The sequence below is a fragment of the Melozone crissalis genome, unplaced genomic scaffold (assembly GCF_028551555.1).
Source record: "Melozone crissalis strain CALT ecotype California unplaced genomic scaffold, PUWL_Pcris_2 ptg000120l_1, whole genome shotgun sequence".
In the NCBI taxonomy this organism is placed as follows: domain Eukaryota; kingdom Metazoa; phylum Chordata; class Aves; order Passeriformes; family Passerellidae; genus Melozone; species Melozone crissalis.
The window spans coordinates 4,535,413-4,554,100 of record NW_026535896.1 but is presented as its reverse complement, the minus strand read 5'-3'; the positions used below and the strand labels follow the sequence as shown (position 1 = coordinate 4,554,100).

At 52.8% G+C, this 18,688-nt stretch overlaps 1 protein-coding gene and 1 pseudogene across 1 annotated transcript; both read left to right on the top strand.

The window, feature by feature from the left end:
* The first annotated feature begins 477 nt into the window (after positions 1-477).
* LOC128948280 (serine/threonine-protein kinase PAK 3-like) lies at positions 478-6,069 on the top strand (annotated as a pseudogene).
* Positions 6,070-8,623: 2,554 nt separating this feature from the next.
* LOC128948245 (serine/threonine-protein kinase pim-1-like) lies at positions 8,624-10,096 on the top strand. The gene is made up of 3 exons (XM_054292865.1): positions 8,624-9,080; positions 9,366-9,482; positions 9,855-10,096. Exons 1-3 carry the CDS (start codon positions 8,624-8,626, stop codon positions 10,094-10,096), a joined length of 816 nt encoding a protein of 271 aa, XP_054148840.1.
* Positions 10,097-18,688: the final 8,592 nt, after the last annotated feature.

The following is an 18,688-nucleotide window of genomic DNA, read 5'->3' as shown; positions in this document are numbered from 1 at the left end:
ATTCAGCGCGCTGCAGCCTTTCCAGGACGTCGGCGGCATTCAGTCAGCTGGACTCTCCTGTGAGGTTGCCAGGACACCACAGCCCGCCCTTCCGCCTTTCTCCAGGTCTCCCATATGGGGTCTCCTGAGGCAGGGCCCACTTTTTGTGCCTCCCAGGCTGCGTCGGGACTGACACCCAAATACTGCATCGACCGTGGCTCACAAGCTCAAATCTTTTGTAAAGTCCGTAGGGTCTGTAGGGTCTGTAGAGTCCCTAGGGTCGCTGTTCGGGCGTCCATTTGTTGCAGAATGAGGCCTTTGTCGGGGATGAGCCATTTGTCGGGTCCAGGGAAAACTCGGGACTCAATACGAGTCATCAACAAGTTCCATTTATTGAAGAGAGCATCAGACACTTACACAGAATTGTACAGCAATTCTGCCAGCTTGGCGTGCTGCAGTCGAGTGTGGAGTGCCAACGTGGGAGGCTGAAAGAAAGGCCAACTGCCCAGTGGCATCAGCAGCAGCAAAGGGAGCACTGGCTGTTTGCTGATTTTCCAGGGAAGAGCCTTTCAAGAGATGAAAGGCAAATGGGACAGCTCCAAGGCATCTTACTGCTTCTAGGCAGCAGGGAAGCTCAAATGCACAGCAAGATGGAGTAGCATCTCATTCAGCCAACTTCCTCGGGTTTTCATGCCTCAGAGTCCCACTTGGATCAAAGTCTATGATTTCCCCTTCTTCTGGGTCCTTTCCCAGCTCAATAGAAAGCAGCTCCTAAGGAATTGGCTTTTGCCCATCTCTCTCACTTCTGTCTGTCTGCAGGGCTCAACAGCAGGGTCAGCATCTCCTCTGGCTGCCTCTGCCATTGAGGAAGAGGGTGAAGAGGAGCAAAGGAACATCAAGCCTCCAGCTGCTGTCCCTCCACAGCCCGAACGTGCAGAGCCAGTAAGTGGCAGCTGAGCTTGGCACTGCCTTTGGTGCAAGGCCAGGCTTCCAGTTTTGGAGCAGCCCTTGTTGCTGGTGGCTGAAGATGCTGGCAGCTGTGTGCCTGCCGTGACGTAGTGCTGCTTCAGGCAAGCCGGGCAGCCCTGGCCAATGGGTTCTGAAGTTGGACATTTAAGCTGGCATGCTGAGAGGGCCCAAGAATGTCTCTTGGGATCAGACAGGAGGCAGCATTCAATGATTCTCAGTGTAGGAGTCAGCCCCTTGTGCCCATTGTCAGTGCAGGCTGCCTGTGGTCAGTGGACGGAGCGGCCCAAAGACGCAATTGACAGCCTTGCAGGGGACCTGGGAGACACTGACCCTGGAAGGGATCTGCTGTGTCCATGGACTAATTAGCTTCAGGCTGTGCTTCACTTCCAGCTGCTCAGAGCAGAGTTTGGAGCAGAGAATCCTTGGCAGCCCTACATTGTAAAGGGCGGGTGGGTCTGGGCAGGGCTGGAAGGCGTCTCCCAAGGGCTGCTCCCTAAAGGCTGCCATGGAGAGGGGAAATCCGTGAAACAGATCAGAGAAGGGACATGCTGCGGGCTTCTGAGCAGACCATTGCATGCCAGCTCTGGGCTGATTTCATTTGCCAGGGAAAGACAGGAAGAGGAAAGCAACGAGGCTCCAGGGCCCTGCTCTGATCTCTTTCTGGATCTTGGCAGCCCCATGGCTACCTTGTTGCCAGTGTCTTGCAGAAAAGTTGCAACCATGGAGCATGGAGGTGGCCATGAGGGGCTGGATCCAAGCAGCCTTTGGGCTTTTCCTAGAGTTGCCTTTGAGAAGGGGACATGGGAAATGCCCCAGCTGGAGAGACCTGGCAGTGGCTGACAGCACCTTGCCAAGGCCTTGCTCTGGCTGTGCGCTGCGCGGGGCATGTGTGCCAGCTGCCCTTCTGACGGGCAATCCTTCCTTGTCCCAGCTCAACATAGGTTCTGCAATTCAACCTGGTGCCGCTGGAGCAGCGTGGCCTGCAGCAGCCAGCTCGTCCCCCGCTGCTGGCACTGCCTGCAGCAGCGCAGCCCAGCAGCCCGAGATGAGGGAGGAGCAGGGCCCGAAGACACTGAGTAAGTTGGGTGCATTTCTTGTCTGCCAGAGCAGTGTGTTGTGTGAGTGTCTGGGTGTAGGCTGCGCCAGAAGCTGCCCTTCGGTCTCAGAGGCACTTAGGCCTCTCTGCAGAACCTGTTGTTGTGCTTTGAGGCAGCGCGGCAGCGCTCAGGGAGCTCCTGCTGCCGGTGAGGGTGGCTGGGCCTGGCTTGGCTCTGCCTGGGCTGCCTTCTGTGCCAAAGACAAAAGCAGAGATTGTTTCTGCTTGAGCAGAAGGCTGGCACCTAGCAAGTGACTAGGCCCCAGGGAGCTCTCTGGCCCCAGCTGTTTTTGGGCTCCTGTTCTTACTCCTCCTCCAGCTCAGACGCTTTGTGCCTGTGGCAGCGGACCTGCCAGTGATGGTGGCTGTGACTGCAGAAGCTGCAAAGGCCCTTGGTTACCTCTTAGGGCCCCCTTCTTAAGGGCTCCTCATTTTGGCTTATGGCATGGGATGCAGCACTTGAAAGAAATCAAGGCCTTCTTGGAAAGGCCACCTGATGCAAGGTGGAGAAGATGGCCCTCCCACTTGCTGGTCTCAGCAGCTGGAAGCCAAGGGACTGCAAAGGGCCCAGAGCTGACGGCACGGGGCTGCCTTTGGGAGGCTCTGGGCAGCGACGTCTCTGTGTGCCAGTGAGCGCCCTGCACTGCTTTTGTCTTTCAGGGAGCATTGTGAGTCTGGGCCAGCCAACGAGCAAATACACGGCATTTGAAGAACTGGGATGAGGGTAAGCGTGGCGTCGGCTCCTTTTTCAAAAGTGTGGGCCAGGTCTTTGGCTGGTGCAATATCAAGCGTGAAGTCAGGCAAGCTCCAGTCATGGTCAGGCTCTGGTTTGACCTCCTGTCGCCTGCCTGGACTGCTCAGTCGGAGCAATCTGAAGGCCTCATCAAAGACAAGTTGATGCTGGCATGGTTTTGCTTGCAGCAATGAGGAGCAGGAGCTGGGAAACGTCCTGGCCCTGCAGCTTTCTGGCCTGAAAGAGCACCTTGCCATTCCAGAAATGTCAGATTCTCAAGGACAGTCTTCTGACTCTAATTGTTCTCACTTTTTTGACACACACATGCGTGCACACCTTCACAGGGAGGAGAGTTCCCCTTAGGTTTGGAAATGACCTGGCTGGGCGTGCGCCTTGGAGGTTTCCAGCGGCCCTTGGTCTTCATGCTGCACCTTAGTGTTCCCTTGGAAAGGCTGCCCCGCATGGCAGAGGGCTTGCGGGCTGATGTGCTGTTGGCCGAAGAGATGCCGCAGCCAGGCATTTTCTAAGGAAGGCGTGCAGGCAGCCTGGGGAGATGCTGCCTAGGCTTGATTTCAGTGCCAAGGGCTAAAGGGCTCTTTCTGCTGCTTTTGTCTTTCCAGGGAGTTTGGAGCTGTTTATAAAGCCCTTGACACCAGCAGCAGACAACAGGTAAAGTGCCAATAGCCACATGCCATTTTGCAGCTCTGGAGCCCTTTCCCTGCTGCTGTGAGCTCTGCCTCAAGGTTTGGGTGGCAGCTCCATGTCTGCAGCAGAGGCTGTTCCTCTGAAGTACAGTCTAGGCTCAGGGGGCAGAATGCATTTGGGATGGCCTTTGGTGCTTCTGCTGAGCTCTGCTGTCTAGTGACAAGGCACTTTGGCCCAGCCTGCTGCCTCATCATTTCAGGTGGCAATCAAGATCATGTCACTTGAGGAGGGGATGTCCGAGGAGCTGGCTGCCAATGAAATCCTGGCCATGAGGGACAGCAGGAGTCCCAATATCGTTGCCTACTTAGACAGGTTGGCGTATTCTCGTGTCAACGTAGCTTTAGGTAGTGCAAGCCCCAAGATACAATGCCCTTTGGTCACTGGCAGAGAAGGGAGCTGGTGATGATTTCTCTGCTGGTTTCCAGAGTGTGGGAGGAGGTGGAGCTGGTTCAATAATCTCTTGTGGCACACGTAGCTTGGAGAGCAGTTGCAAAAACCTGGCTCAGGCCCTGGGGTGACTGAGGCTGTGCCCATTGCTGTCTCTCCATGCCATGGTTTTCTTCTTTCAGCTACCTGGTGGATGCGGAGCTCTGGCTGGCCATGGAGTTCATGGATGGTGGCACCTTGTGTGATGTGCTCGGGGCAGTGTACCTGGAGGAAGGACAGATAGGCGCTGTCTGTCAGGAGGTAAGGGATCCCACTTGTGCTTCCCCAAGCCTGCCCAGGATGCTGCTTGCCAGCTGGAGGTTAGGGAGAGCCGAGATTTCTTGCTCTCACCTTTCCTTTGCTGCTGCTGCTGCTGTCACGACACACAGGAGAAGAAAGAGCATGGGAAGTGACCTGCCTGCTGCTGTCCCCGCACTCCTCAGGCTCTGTTCTTGCACTCCTCCATCCTGTCTGTCCTGTGGCACTGGTGCTTGCTCACTTGCTTGGTTTCACTTGCTTCCTCTTCTCAGCTTTGCCTGGCAATGTTTTCCTGGAGTCTGTCTGTCTGTCCTACATTCCTTGCCACTGGAAGACAGCATGCAGGTGGCAGAATTTCAAGCTAAGGGAGAGGAGCTGGCGTTAGCTTCAAAGGACAGCATTGCAGCCCCGATGGCGACAGATTCTGGAACAGCTCTAAGGTGCTGCTTCCTCCTCTGCTGCCACTAGGCTTCCCCAAAAATTTTTGCCGTGCTGCCTCCCAGCCAAAGGTGGCGCGCTTCCTACCGAAGGCTGGTAGAACTTTTGGAAGCCCAGATGCCTTTGCTTGGAAATCGAGAACAAACTTCCAAGAGTTTTGAAGCAGCGAGCTCTTCTTGGTAACAGCACCATGATGCTGCACCCTCGCTCACAGTTGCCTGAGAAAGCTGTCAATCCCATCGAGCTCTTTCCTTTCTGGTGGGATGAAATCAGATCGTTCACGTTAACTTTCCCTCCCTCCTTGTACTCTCTCAGTGCCTGCAAGGACTGCATTTCCTTCATTCCCGCCAAGTCATCCACAGACACATCAAAAGCAACAACGTCCTTGTGGGCATGGATAGATCTGTCAAGTTGGGTGGGTATCCCTGCTGGGCTGCAGCATTTCCAGCACATACCGTGCACTTGGATTTTGGTGAGTGCCACTTGGGCAGAAGCGCCGCTTGGCCAGTGCGTGAATGGTGAGGGTGTTTTGGAAGTGGCCGATGCCTTATTTGCCTGGCTCCAGGCACGTGGCAGGAGAGCTCAGCTGCTTTTTCAGCTCGATTCAGCATGGCCCGGTCAGGGTTGGAGTGGGCAATGGTTTTGGCCACTTTGCCAGTGGTAGCTGGCTTTGACAGGCTTTGTTTTTGTCCTCAGGTGACTTTGGCCTCTGTGCTCAGCTCAGCCCTGAGCCCAGCAAGCACAGCTCCAGCGTCGACACTCCCAGCTGGATGGCACCAGAGGTGGTGAGAGGAGAAGCCTACGGCCCCAAAGTGGACATCTGGTCCCTGGGGATCATGGGGCTGGAAATCGTGGAAGGGCAAGCTCCTTATGAGGGGGAAGCCCGTCTCAGGGTAAGGTGCAGCTTAGCAAGAGGGCTCTGTGTGAAGAGAGCTGATGTGGCTAGCAAAGGAGCAGGTGCAGTGTCCTCTTGCATCCATGTGCTGTAGGTTTATGAACTGATAGAAAGGAATGGGCCCCCAAAACTGCAGAAGCCCAGGCACCACTCGGCTCTCCTGCGTGACTTCCTCTGCTGCTGCCTGCAGGCAGACGAGGACAGGCACTGCTCTGCCCAGGAACTCCTGCAGGTAAGAAAAAGCAAAGGGGCAAAAAGCCCTGTCAGCTGAGGACACCTGCACGAAGGGATGAGGAGGAGTGTGGGCCAAGTGGCGTACACAGCTCCCAGGACAGGAAGGCGCAGGGGGACAAGCTGCCCTTGGTGCTCTTTGTGTCTTCCTGGTAGCCAGGGAATCCTGCTTGAGCCCATGAGGGTGGGATCCTGGAAAGTAAAAGTTCCTTTCTTTGTTCTTTATCTTCTGGGCAACATCCCTTTGTGACCTCAAGCGATCCTGCCTCCAGCCTGGCTGCTCTGATAATTTCAGCCAAGCAAGTGCAGGAAGACTGGAGGGGAGACACCTGCGCCTGAGGAGGCCCTTATGCCCCGCCAGCTGAGAGGAGGGAAAAGGGGATGTGTCATCTTGAGGCAGAGCTTCAGCCATCCCCCAAGTATTAAGAGGAGCTGTGCCCTAGATAGGAAATGTGATAGTTTTCATATTTGCTCAGTTTAGGTGTTAGGTTAGGTTAGGTTAGGTTAGGTTAGGTTAGGTGTGTGTTAGGTTCAGTTTAAAGCTGTGTTGTTTTTTCTTTCTCAAAAAGATGGAAGTTGAAAAAAATTAGGACATAGAGGGATCAAGTTTTAAGGACTGTGAAACGTAGATAGATAAAAGAGGATTGTTTAGCTTAGAATAGAGTGTTGTAAATTTAGGAAAGCTTTTAAGTAGAAATGAAGGAATTGTCATAATGAGAATTAAGCTGTGAGAGGAAAAGCTGGGCTGCAGCCCAACTGGAGCCTGCAGGCGTTTCAAGCTGTCAGCCTGAACAGGCCACCTGCAGGACAGAAGGATGAAGATGCAGAAGTTGTGAGGGGATACTTTGTTTCAGCCCGAGTGCCAATAAAAGTCTAAAATATCCCGAGTGTTGTTAGACTCCCTTTCTTGCCAGGCTGTAGCTAAGTGGACAATCCTTTTCAGAGGCCCAAAGAACAGAGGCAGGTAAGCAGCTTTGCGTGCCTGAAGTGTGGAATGCCCATGGGAAGCTGCGAGACTTGCGGGTAATGAACACCAGGAGATGAGCTCACATTCAGGACAACACTAGGAGGCAGATGTGCAGTCCTTTCTGGGCCTCTTGTCTTGAAGATGTCAGGGTGATCAGCAGCAATCACCATTTGGTTCCCACCCTCCTCTCACTATGTCACCTATGGGATGGAGTGGCATTGTCATAGCGGCTTCTGGCCCTTCCTCCCTGATTCTCTTTTCCCCCCTTTTCAGCCCAGAGCCCCAGGGACCATCTGGGCCAGCCTCATCCCCCACGGGTGTGTGCAACCACCAGGGCCTCCTCAGAGCCCCATTCCCACTCTGCTGCCTCCTTGGCCTTTTCCCACATCTGGGCCAGCCTGCTGTTGCCAGCTGTTGGGCACACACACACAGAGCATACCACACCTGTCAGGGAGCAATTTGATGCAGGAGACCCTGCTAAACACGGCTCACCAGCCCGGCACTTTTCCCACCCAGCTGTGGCTCCATTTGGACTCCATCTGCTGGGATACCCACTGCGAGGGACTGCTCAGGGACTGGATGCTCCTCGAATGGTGCCCACAGGCCTGATTTCCATGGCTCCCCATTCCCCCTACCCCTAAGGGTGCCTCAGCCTTCTAAACACAATTTTTCTTACTCTAATGGCTTTTTGTGCTTTACTTCATACTGTAAGCAGGAGTACACAGTTTTGATTGTCTTTAATCTAGAATTAATAAAAAGAAGTTGGAAGTGCTGCTAGAGTTTGTCATTTCAAACTTGAAGCAACTGCAAAAAGTAGAGAAGCTTTCTGTGCAGCTTTTCAGTTAATTTGAAGTCTCCTTCCTCTTCACTCAGTTTCAGCATATCTGTTGATTTTCCTTTGCTGTCATCTTTTAAGCTTCATCACTTGTCTATCGATCTGTAAAAAAACCCTGTAAACCCAACGCAAATTTACTATCCTTTGTATTTTTCCTCTTCTGGAAAAGCTGAGGCTCCTGTGATCTTCTCCCGTGATCTAGACTTTGATTCCCATCTTGGCTCTGGCTAAGAGCAGAACAAATGGAATTTATTACCTGCTAGTAAGATCTGCTAGCAAAGGTGACAGTTAGAGCTAAGCATGGTGCTTCTCTCCCTTTGTTGAACATCTTTGTGTCTAGGCCTGGGGATTTCCAGGAGCACCTGGAAGCTACTGCCAAGGACAAAAGTCTCACTCTTGCTGGTTTGGACAGAGATTTTTTGGTGGGATTTTGATCTACATCTACAGTGACCTACAGGAACTGGATCTTTGACACAAACTGCCTTTAGCAACATTTCAAAGCATAGTGGGCAATGAAGTCCAGATACTAATGAGTTGTGGTTTGTTTGAACTCTGTGTAACATATGGTACAATATCCGAAAACATGTTATTTTTGAGTGTTTCAGGCATTTAAAACTTAGGCTTATTCTTGTCAAAACTTTTCTTTCTTCCCTTCAGAAATCTGCATGCCCCGGTACTAATTTCTTTCTCAGTTTGTTGACAAGTTACCTGTCAGGCAATACTTGTTTCTTGACCCAGAGATGGGGCAACTGTCACCATTGGGCCAGACATGACATACACATGTGATCAGGGCCCAAGCCAGGGTCCAATAAAAATGTTTTTTTATTCTGCGTGTTGTCCAGCTTATACACTTTTAACAAAGCGTGATCTTAAGTCCGCCGCTGGCCTTGGCTCACAGGTGGCCATCAAGCGAGTGTCCCGGGAGCGCATCTCGCAGTGGGCACGGCTGGGGAGTGAGCAGGGCCAGCGGGAGGAGCCGGCGGGGCGTGCCGGGCGGGGCTGAGGTGAGGCCCGGCAGGGCAGCAGCCGGAACGCTGCGAGGGCAGCGAGCATGGAGTGAGCGGGGGCCGTGCAGCGCCCCGGGCCAGGCCATGGCGAGCTGTGGCGGGGCCGGGCAGGGGCTGCCCGAGGCACGGCGCAGCATCGGCCCCGCTGACGGCATCATTGTCCCCTCACAGTGCAAGGGCGCCCTTGTGCCCCTGGAGCCGGCGCTGTTGTGGAAGGTTTCATGGCCTGGCTTCCGCGGCGTCGTGCGGCTCCTGAACTGGTTCGAGGTACCCGAGGGCTTCGCGCTGCTCATGGAGCGTCTGGAGCACCGTCAGCACCTCTGGTATTTCCTGCACGAGCGGCAGTTCCTGACGGAGCCCATGGTGTGGGGGCTGCTCTGCCAGGTGCTGGAGGCCGTGCGGCGCTGCAGCAGCCAGGGCGTCCTGTGCCACCACATCAAGGCCGAGAATGTCCTCGTCGACCTGGCCACGGGCGAGGTGAAGCCAATCGACTTCGAGTGTGGCACAATCCTCCAAGACACATTCTACACCCCGATGTCAGGTGAGCCCAAAGCCGGGGCCCAGCAGGGCAGCAAAGTTCCCCCCTTGGCTGGCAGAGGGGGAAGAGGGAGCGAAGGAAGGAGGGAAGGAAGGAGGGGGAATCCTTCTTCAGCCAGCTGCAGCCAAGTTGCTTTTTGGCAGGGCAGGGGCTGGCTGTTGTGGAACGGGAGCTGGCTGGGAGGGAGGGAGCAGCATGGGCCTGATGAGCTGTGCTTGTGTCCCATAGGAACACCGGAGTGCAGCCCACCAGAGTGGATCCTCTTTGGCTGCTACCATGGCCAGCCAGCCACCATCTGGTCCCTGAGCATCCTGCTCCATGAGCTGGTCTGCGGGCACCTTCCTTTCCACACCAACGAGGACATCGTCCAGGGCCAGCTCTTCTTCCCGCCCTGGATGTCTCAAGGTGGGGATGCGCCTTCAAGGCACGAGGGGAAGAATGGGGTTGGGAGGAGCAGCTGGCACATAAGCGTCCTGCTCTTGCAGCTGGTGAGGAGGTGGATCTCCTGGGCTCAGCTGGAGGAGGTGGCACCTGTTCCTCTGTGCTGGTGTCCTCCGCAAGAGAGTATTGATAGGAAGCTTTTGGCTGTAGCTGTGAGCACTCCTGGTGGCCTGGGCATTGTGGAATGTGGGAGAGCATGGACAGGAGCCTTGTCCCGCTGAGCAGCGGTTTCTGGTTTCTCTCCGCAGAGTGCCAGCAGCTCATCAGGTAGTGTTTATGCATGGACCCCACAGAGAGGCCATCACTGGAAGACTTTTTGAGCATTCTTGGCTGCAGGAGCCCTGCCTGGCCCAGGAGACAGCAGAGATGCATCCCTGTGCACAGTAGGATCCAGGAGCCAGCAAGTAGCACCAGCACGTGTCTCGTGGCACTGGAAGAAAACCCCGGAGCGTTTCCCTGCGGCTGTGGCGTGGAGGAGAGGGCGCAGCCGAGGAGATGCTTCCGCTGGTCCCCACGAGCTGTGGAGGGAGCGGATCCATGCTGCCCGTCCCATTGGAGAAGTGGTGGCAGTGCGGTGAAGGTGCCACGGACTGGGACAGGAGAAACATCCCCCTGCAGCTCAATGGCATCATGATGTCCCCTCAAGCCAAAGCACAGCTGGCGTGTTCTTCTGGAGCACGACTCCTTCCTGAGGGGGGAACACCCCCTCAGGAAGCTGGCTGGCTACCCCAGGATGTCGGCTCTGGCCTGGGCTGAGGGATGGTGGGTGATGCTTTTGCCATTCATCTGCTCTGCCAGGAATTTGAACTTTAGACAATCACATGCCGTTATGTGGTTTCTCACTAGTTTTATAGATTGGAGAAGTCACTGTGTTCCAGAACTGTGGATAGATGGTGAGTTTTGGGAGGGAAACGGGAGCTGCCCACAGGGAAACGGGAGCTGCCCACAGGATCCGGGTGCTGCCATCAGGATCCAAGCACTGCCCTCAGAATCTAAGAGCTGCCCTCAGTTTCCAGGCACTGCCTACACAATCCAAAAGCTGCCCTCAGGATGTGGGTGCTACCTGATTGATCTGAGCACTGCCCTCAGGATCCTGGTGATGCCTATGGGATCCAGGCACGGCCCACACGACCCAGGCTCTGCCCACAGCATCCAGGAGCTGCCCTCAGGATCCAAACTCGGCCCAGACGATCCGGGCAATGCAGTCAGGATCCAGGCTCTGCCCACAGAATCCAGGCTCTGGCCACATGATCTCGGCACCGCCCTCAGGACGCCATCTCGCCCCCACGGCCCTCCCTCAGGGCAGGAGGCGGGAACAGAGGGGCCTGAGGAGAGTGCGGACTGCGGCAGGGCTTGGTTTCATTTGTCTTTGTTTCTTAATGTCCAGGGGCTTTGAACCTCCTCATTTTTCCTTGTAGACCAAGCCCAGGTCATCCAGCCTGGGGAAACCACCCTATAACAGAAACAACCACGTTCTACCAGGGTCCTGCAGGAAGGCAAGAATGGCAACAGGAATTTGCACACTGGGTTTTTCCTCAAGGCCCTGCACCTGCAGCTGTGCCTGGAAAAGCAGCAGACACGGAGGCGAAATATTCAGAAGCATGCAAAGACTGACTCCATTAGCCCGTGCCGCTCTTAAGTCAAGCTTACTGCATCAGTTCATACCACGACAAAACTGATCCTAAGGAGATCCTGACAAAAATCACATCTAAACCCAGCTTTAGCCCAGACGTCACAGCAATTCAGAGCAGCATTTGAGCAGTTTGTACCACTCAGAAGTACCTCAAATGAGCACATGGTCTCCTAATGATGAGTTATCTGGGGCTTCCTTGCAGGTAGCAGTGAGATTCCATGTCAGAGATGAAATTTCATGACAGTCCTTTCACTGGGCCAAAAGGGAAGAACAACTTGAACTTTGGATCACCCAAATGGAGTGCAGAGGCCCTGAGACTCTTGTATTTTGGTAAAAATCAGGAATATTCCCTAGAAAACACTTTGTTCTTTGAGGGAATCTCCATTACGCTTCCCCAGAACTGCAAGGCTGCCCAAGCAACTAAACAAGGCAAATAGTTCTGCATTTAATTTCAAAGTCACAGTCCTTCAATATCATCTGAACAGAGAGGACACTGTTTAAGTGCGGGCAAAAATCCGTCACCTTCTTGAAGAACTTTAGGCAACACCCAACCTTGATTCTCCAGGACTGAGCACAGCCAACTAGACTTGGCAGATAAAGGGCAGATGTGTGTTTGTACCTGGGCTCCCTGATTGCTATTCTTATGTTGGGTAGCATTACTGGAGGATGCTGGCAACAGTTTCACTTCAGGCAGGGCCATAAAGATGTGCTGAGGCTCAAGCTTTTATAAACACACATCAGGACCTGTGCTTGGGGGATACTTCCCCTGTGTGTATGTAGGGAGCAGTGAGCTCATCCAGGGGAAGTAAACATGTATCCCTTATGTCTTACTTCTCTTCACCCTTTCTTCTGGCTGGAAGTGTGAAGAACTGTAGGGAAAAATTCCCTCAGAAAGCAGACATGAACCGCCCCAGGGCTGTGGACGATGTTGGCCCTGGCCTGGGCTGAGGGAAAGTGGGTGATGCTTTTGCCATTCATCTGCTTTGCCAGGAATTTGAACTTTAGACAATCACACGCCATTATGTGGTTTCTCACCAGTTGTATAGATATGAAGAGTCACCATGTTCCAGAACTGTGGATACTGGGTGTGCTTGGGAGGGAGATGGGGGCTGCCGGCATGATCTGGGCACTCCCCACACGATCTGGGTGCTGCCCTCAGGACACAGGTGCTGCCCTCAGGATATAATATCTGCCCTCAGGATCCAGGCACTGCCTGGACAATCCGGGCAATGCCCTCAGGATCCCAGTGCTGCCCACAGGATCCAGGAGGTGCCCTCAGGGTCCCGGTGCCACCCAAAGGATCTGGGCGCAGCCCACACGATCCAGGTTCATATCACGACAAAACTGAGCCTCAGGGGATCCTGACCAGAATCACATCTAACCCAGCTTCAGCCCAGACGTCACAGCAATTCAGAGCAGCATTTGCGCAGATTGTACCTTTCATGAGATGAACCAAATTTGGTATTCTTAGAGAAAGATACAACAAGGCAAAGGCAGACTTGAAAGGGTTTGCAGTGTAGGACTTCCAATCACATTAGGAAGGAAATCTTTTGAATTCAACTATAGCCAAAGAGACACTGAAGTAGTTCAGCCTATCACGGGTCTTTGGTCTCTTTTGTTTCAAAATTCTGTTCCAATAGCTCATGAGCAGATTCTTTTCCTTTGCCTCATGAACCTTGTGAGTTGCCTCGCGTATTACTCTGCGTGATAAAGTGAGAGAGATGGACTCCTTGTACTCCTTGTCTGTGCCCAGAGCCCTTGGAGACACTTGGGACCCCCTCCAGATCGTGTTCCCCTTTGTGACGTGAGGCTTGCGTGTGCCCAGAGCCCATTGTGACGTTTGGGGCCGCGCCCTGACCAGGACAGTATAAACAGGGGCAGAGAGCCCGGGGGTGCCACTCCCAGGAGAGCAGCTCCATCAGGAGCCAGCATCTTCCCGGGCGACGGCAGTGTCGGAGCGACTCCGAGATGTCCACGGACAAGGAGACGAGCACCGACGCGAAGCCCAAGCAGAAGTGGCTGGCGTTTCGCCGGAGGCAGGGGGTGAGGGATGGGGCAGCACCTCAGGAGGCCGAGGAGCAGCGTGACTCCTGTGCTGGCCCTGGCGCGCAGGCGGCGGCAGCAGAGAGCCGGGCAGCGGCCCCGCACAGCCGCAGGGCCCGCGGCCGGGCTCTGCTGGGCTCGCTGCACCGCGGCTCCCGTGCCATCCTCAGCAGGGTGGCGGCTGTGCTCCGGCGACGCAGCCGGCAGCCGGGGACACAGCGGCACGGGCATCAGGGCATGGAGGCAGTGGCGGCAGCGACAGCCCCGCAGCAGGGGCACAGAGCCGGGCGGCTTCCCTGCACTGCCCCAGCTGTGCCACCACAGCCTCGCCCACCCCACTGGAAGCTCTCGGTGGGCAGGGGGCATGGGCAGCACTGGGGGCTGTCCTGACAACACCAGATAGTGAGGAGGAGGCCTGGGAAGCAAGCAGCCCCAAAGAGCTGTCCCAGGGGGGAACAGGACCCAGATCAGAGAGGCGGAGAAGTGAGGCCCCCTGTGAGGCCAGGCAAGGCCAGGATAGAGCGCAGCAACATGCCCCCGTGCACAGCCTCAGGCCAAGCCTCAGCTCTGCCCAGCAGAGCCTCTCACAGCTGGGCAGAGGACTCCAGTTGTGAAACAATTCTGGGTCTCTTGCCCCCCAGCCCCTCCCCAAGCCAGGTGGAAGCTCACAGGCAGTGGGCAATAGCAGCAGCAAAGATCCTCCTGGCAGGGCTGCCCAGCGAGGAGGGGGACAGCTCAGAGGATGTCCAGGGCGGCAGCAGCAGCAGCGGGGATGAGAGTGCCTATGTGTCCTGTGAGGAGGAACCAAAAGCTCTGGTGCCATGCAAAGGCACAGGACACCTAGAGCTTACTCCCCAAACCAGAGATCAAGCAGCTGCCAAAGGGGATGCCGGGACGAGCGAGGAGCTGTCAGACGAGCAGGGCAGCAGGGCCATCACTATCTGCCCCATCTGGGTGAACCCCTGCTACCCACAGCTCCTGGGGCAGCCCGACACGGCCCAGGAAGAAGAGGCGTGTGGGGACCTGCCCGGCACATCTCGAGCCCTGGCAGCTCCCAGGCACACCACAGGCCACAGCCCAGCCCTGCCCAGCAGAGCCCCTCACAGCGGGGCAGAGGCCTTGACTCCAGGCTGGGTTCCAGAGTGCTGCCCCCAAAGCCCCTCCCCAAGCCTGCTGGAAGCTCCCACTAATCTAAGGTTACGGTTACACTTAGGGTTAGGTTTAGGCTTAGGGTTAGCATTAGGTTTGGGCTTAGTTTTAGCGTTAGGCATAGTGTTATTTTTCATGTTTGAGTAAGGCTTAGTTGTTAGGGTTAGTGTTAGGGTTAGCCTCTTTAGGGACAGAAGCTGAGCCACGCCTGTCAGTGTCACCACCCGAGGAGTACTCTGGCTCCAAGGGACCCAGGACTGTCTGGAGTGTGGCCATTACTGTCCGCAGCCTGGCCAGAAGACTCTAAAGTAATTCTACTCTAATTTCTATGTTTTAGAAATTAGTAATGCTCCCTTCTAGAAATAAAGATAACAGGATGAAGACTATCTCATGCCATCTATTCCTGTTTAATAATGAAATACACTTTGGGTTTCAACATAGGAAGTGATATTAAAAAGTCAAGGGATTTATATTAAAAATCTTAAAAGCTTGAACTAGAGGTAACCTCTTTTCATGAAATTTGTTAGGGAGCCCTTTTTGATTTTGATAGATAATATTCAACACTAGTCTGGAATATGTTCCTTAGTCTGTTGAGTTGTAGCTTTTGCTAAGTTAGAATTGTTTTGATGGATTTTTGTTTAAATAAAAGGACAGAATGAATGAATCTGAAGTGGTTTTTATTTTCATTGCCCTGTAGTCATTGATTTGGGGGGAAATCCTGGATCTTAAAGCCTTTTGATCCCCAGGATGGTGCAGTGTGTGTGGTGTGGGCAGAGGAGAAAGGCGCTGCCTGGGCTGGGAGGGATGAGGGGACACCAAGCCCTTGTGCCTTGCAACAGAAGGCATTTGTTGGATGCAGGACCCCATTCTGGGGTCCCCAGTTCTCCTCCTGTTGTGCTGCCTTGGTGCAGAGATCTTTCTGGAGGATCTCTGAGGGAAGGAGTGCTTGTCTGGCTTTGCAAATGGGAGCTCCTCAGCCACCAGCAGAAACAGATCTGAGAGCTGGCACAGCCCTAGCACCTCTGTAATTCATAACATCTGCACTGTGTTTCCTGGTTGTTCTGTAAGAGCAGGAGAAGCGATAACAGAGTGCAGAAAATAAAAATCTGTGCTTTCAAATGAACATTTTAGCTATGAGAAGAAGGAGAAAGGAGGTCAGATCTAAGCATGAATTGATGTGAGCAAGGACAAACACACCTCTATGCAGAAACAGTTGCCAGCTGCTGTGCTCCTCACACCTGATATCCCCTCCTGCTCAAAAATCCAGGTCCCTGCAGGAATGGCCCTGGGAGTGCAGGAGCCCCAGAGGCCTCCTGCCCTCTTGCAGGTGAGGAGCCTGGGAAGCCCAAAGAGCCTCAAATACATACAAACAAAATCCCAAAGCCTCCCGTTTCACCAGCCAGATGCGCACTGCAAAACACACAGCCCACACAAACACTGAGCACACAGGATGAGGGAACTACAGAGTCATTTCAAAAATATTTGCACCCCCTCACTCTCCTCTCTGCAGAGCCCCTTTCCAAAGCAGAGGAGCACTGACTGCTTTTCCAGCAATCATCTGCTTTCAGAGCCCAGGAACAATTGGCAAAAACGACTTCTTTCAGGTACTTTAGAGATGAGGCAATTAAATAAGAATTAAACTGTCATTTCTAACTTGCAGCACAAGAAGGATGTGCAGTTGTGAAATAATTCAGAGCTACTGCTGGCAAAATACTCTTTTCACCTATCTGCTGCAAGGAATAAAAGGGCAAGAAGAAGTTTTGGCTTTTTTCCCCCCTTTCTTTCATGTAGTTAGTTTCTAGTTATTGATGCACCCCCAAATGCCAGAAGCCAGACATTTTCCAAACCCCCGGAGAGAGAGATTTAGTGCTTGGTACCTGGTTTTTCCAGCCTCACTTGGTGACCAAGCCAGCAAGACTTCCCTGCTCATGTGATTCCCATGAAGGGCTCAGAGCTTCCTTTTCTGGTTTATTGCACTGGCTTGAAAGGTCTTTCCAAGCACCTGATTCCAGTTTGGGGACAGAGCAGAGGAAGGGCTTTTTCCCCTTGTGCTTTGGTGGCTCAGACCTTTACAAGGGCTCTGCTGCCAGCACTGCCCCTTGCATTTTGGGAGGATATTCCACATTGCTCAGATGTTTCTTGTGCATTTCTTATTCTGCCCTTTGCATGGTCAAAACCTGCTGAAGACCCACGCCCCAGTCTCTGACCATCTGGCCACACAGTGCTATTGAAGGCGTGTGGATATTTCTATGACAGATAATATAGAAATGTGCTTCTAATAATTGTGCTTTTATTGTTACAGTATTGTAGCTGCCAAGGATGGGGGAACCCAGCTGTATTTTTCACTCTTGCAGTGATCACTGTGTGATCATTACAGGATGCTGTGTCACAGTCTGCAAACAGAGAAGGAAATTATGTAGGTAAACCTGGGAATATTATTTGTGTTTACATGAACTCCCCTGTGCTGTAGCTATTTTAAAGCTGCTATTACATCTCAATTGACTAAATTGAAGATAAATACTCTCTTATCTAGTTATGAATGCCATGTACAGTCTAAAAGACTGTACGGTGAAAAACAACCCCAGTCTTCTGGACTTGGTGCCAGTAGCTGAGGCAGTGTGGTGTCAGTGCCCTGCTTTTCCCATATACTAGCTCTAAGGAAAAAATGTTTGGTTTTTTTTTTTGAGGGTGGTGAAATGCTGGCACAGGTTGTCCTGAGAGGATGCCTCATCCCTGAAAACCAGAAACCACGGAAGTCACTGAGCCATTCCCTAAGAATCCCTTGCAGCCAACAGGATGTGTGCAGGAAGCTTGAAGAGAAACAAAATAAATCACTGCTCCTGCTCTCAGGTGGAAAGCACTGGAACAACAATTCCAATAGATCCCTTAATGAGAAAAGGAATTTATTGCTCTCATGATTTCTTCAAGCAGATAAACAAGAAAGCCGTTACATGAACTTCAGTAGCACATTGAGCACACTCTGGAAAACAACATTCCCACAGAGCAAGGGCGGTTCAGCAGCACTTCCTACAAGGAATTTACAAGTGGGCTGCACTCTGGTGCAGAGACCTCTATTAGCTGGTTCAAGGGCTTGCTCCCATTCCAGGCCCGCTCTTTGAAGATGGCTCTAACCTTGCACAGGCCCACACCAATTTTACTGCTCAAAGCATACGACAGCTGAAATCATCCAAAAAAAAGGACATCATTCTCCTTTCTACTTCCAGATTGTTATCCTAGCAAAAAAAAAAAAAAAAAAAAAAAAAAAAAAAAGCTCTTTGTCTGCTGCTCTGTTGGTGAGAGCTCAGCCCCTGGAAGGAGGAAAAGTGCAGTGGGAGCTCCTTTTTCCAAGAGAAACTCCACAAGGTCAGAGGCAGATGAAGCCTCACTTGGAATAAAAGCTGCCTCCTCCAGAGATAGCAGTGCCCTTTGCTGGGGTTAACTGACAAATGATGGATTGCTTGGTGCTCCCTGTTTACATGGGAGATTCCTGCTTCAGAGAAGACAAGCAGTAGAAGAGGAGGAGGATGGTGTGCAGAAGGGCACAGATTGTACAGCAGCAGCTTTTCCTTTCTTCAAAGTGCTGTATCCACACTTCTCAATCACAGACATATTTACCATCATCACCTTTGGTAGCAAAGGTTAACAAATTTACCATCAACATCTTTGTTAACAAAGTAAGAGAACAGTACCAATTGCCAAGGATTGTCTGGTGATTCCAGGTCAGTGAGGGCCTGGAATCTTCAGGGCTGGAGCTTTCTATCTTCTTAGTTTTGAGAACAATTTTCTGTGATGGAAATGAATTCAGCAGAAGTGATATAGGGAAGCAACAGGAAAATTAGCAAAAAGCAAAGGGTGTTCCTATGTTCCATTGTTGACAAATACCATGCAGTGATCAAATCAGGATCCTCTGCTTAGCTCAGGCCTCCAGCCCTGTGTCCTCCAGCTCATGTCCAAGGGCTTCCTGTAAAGCCCCGGCAATGGTGGCTCTGTGAACATAGTGCCAAAGGAGTTGTGTCTTCCTCACAGATCTGCCTCACAGATCCAAATGAGCTAACAGATATTCTGGCCCCTCTGGCCAAAGAAAAATGACTTATGCTGAAAGCAGACCCTTCAAACCCTCCCTAATGCTGCAGAGCAGGTCTATCTGCCCTATGTCAGCTACACGTCATGACTGGCTGTGTCTGTTTTAGGCTATCACCCACTCTGACTGACACTGTGAGAGGGTCAGGGCATGGGAGAGATTTCCAAACCTTTATGCGAATAATGTGAAGTGCAGAAGTGCTGATCTCTGGGTTAAATTAAGCTCCACGGGATTTCCTGTACCTTGCACAGGAGTTGTGGAAGT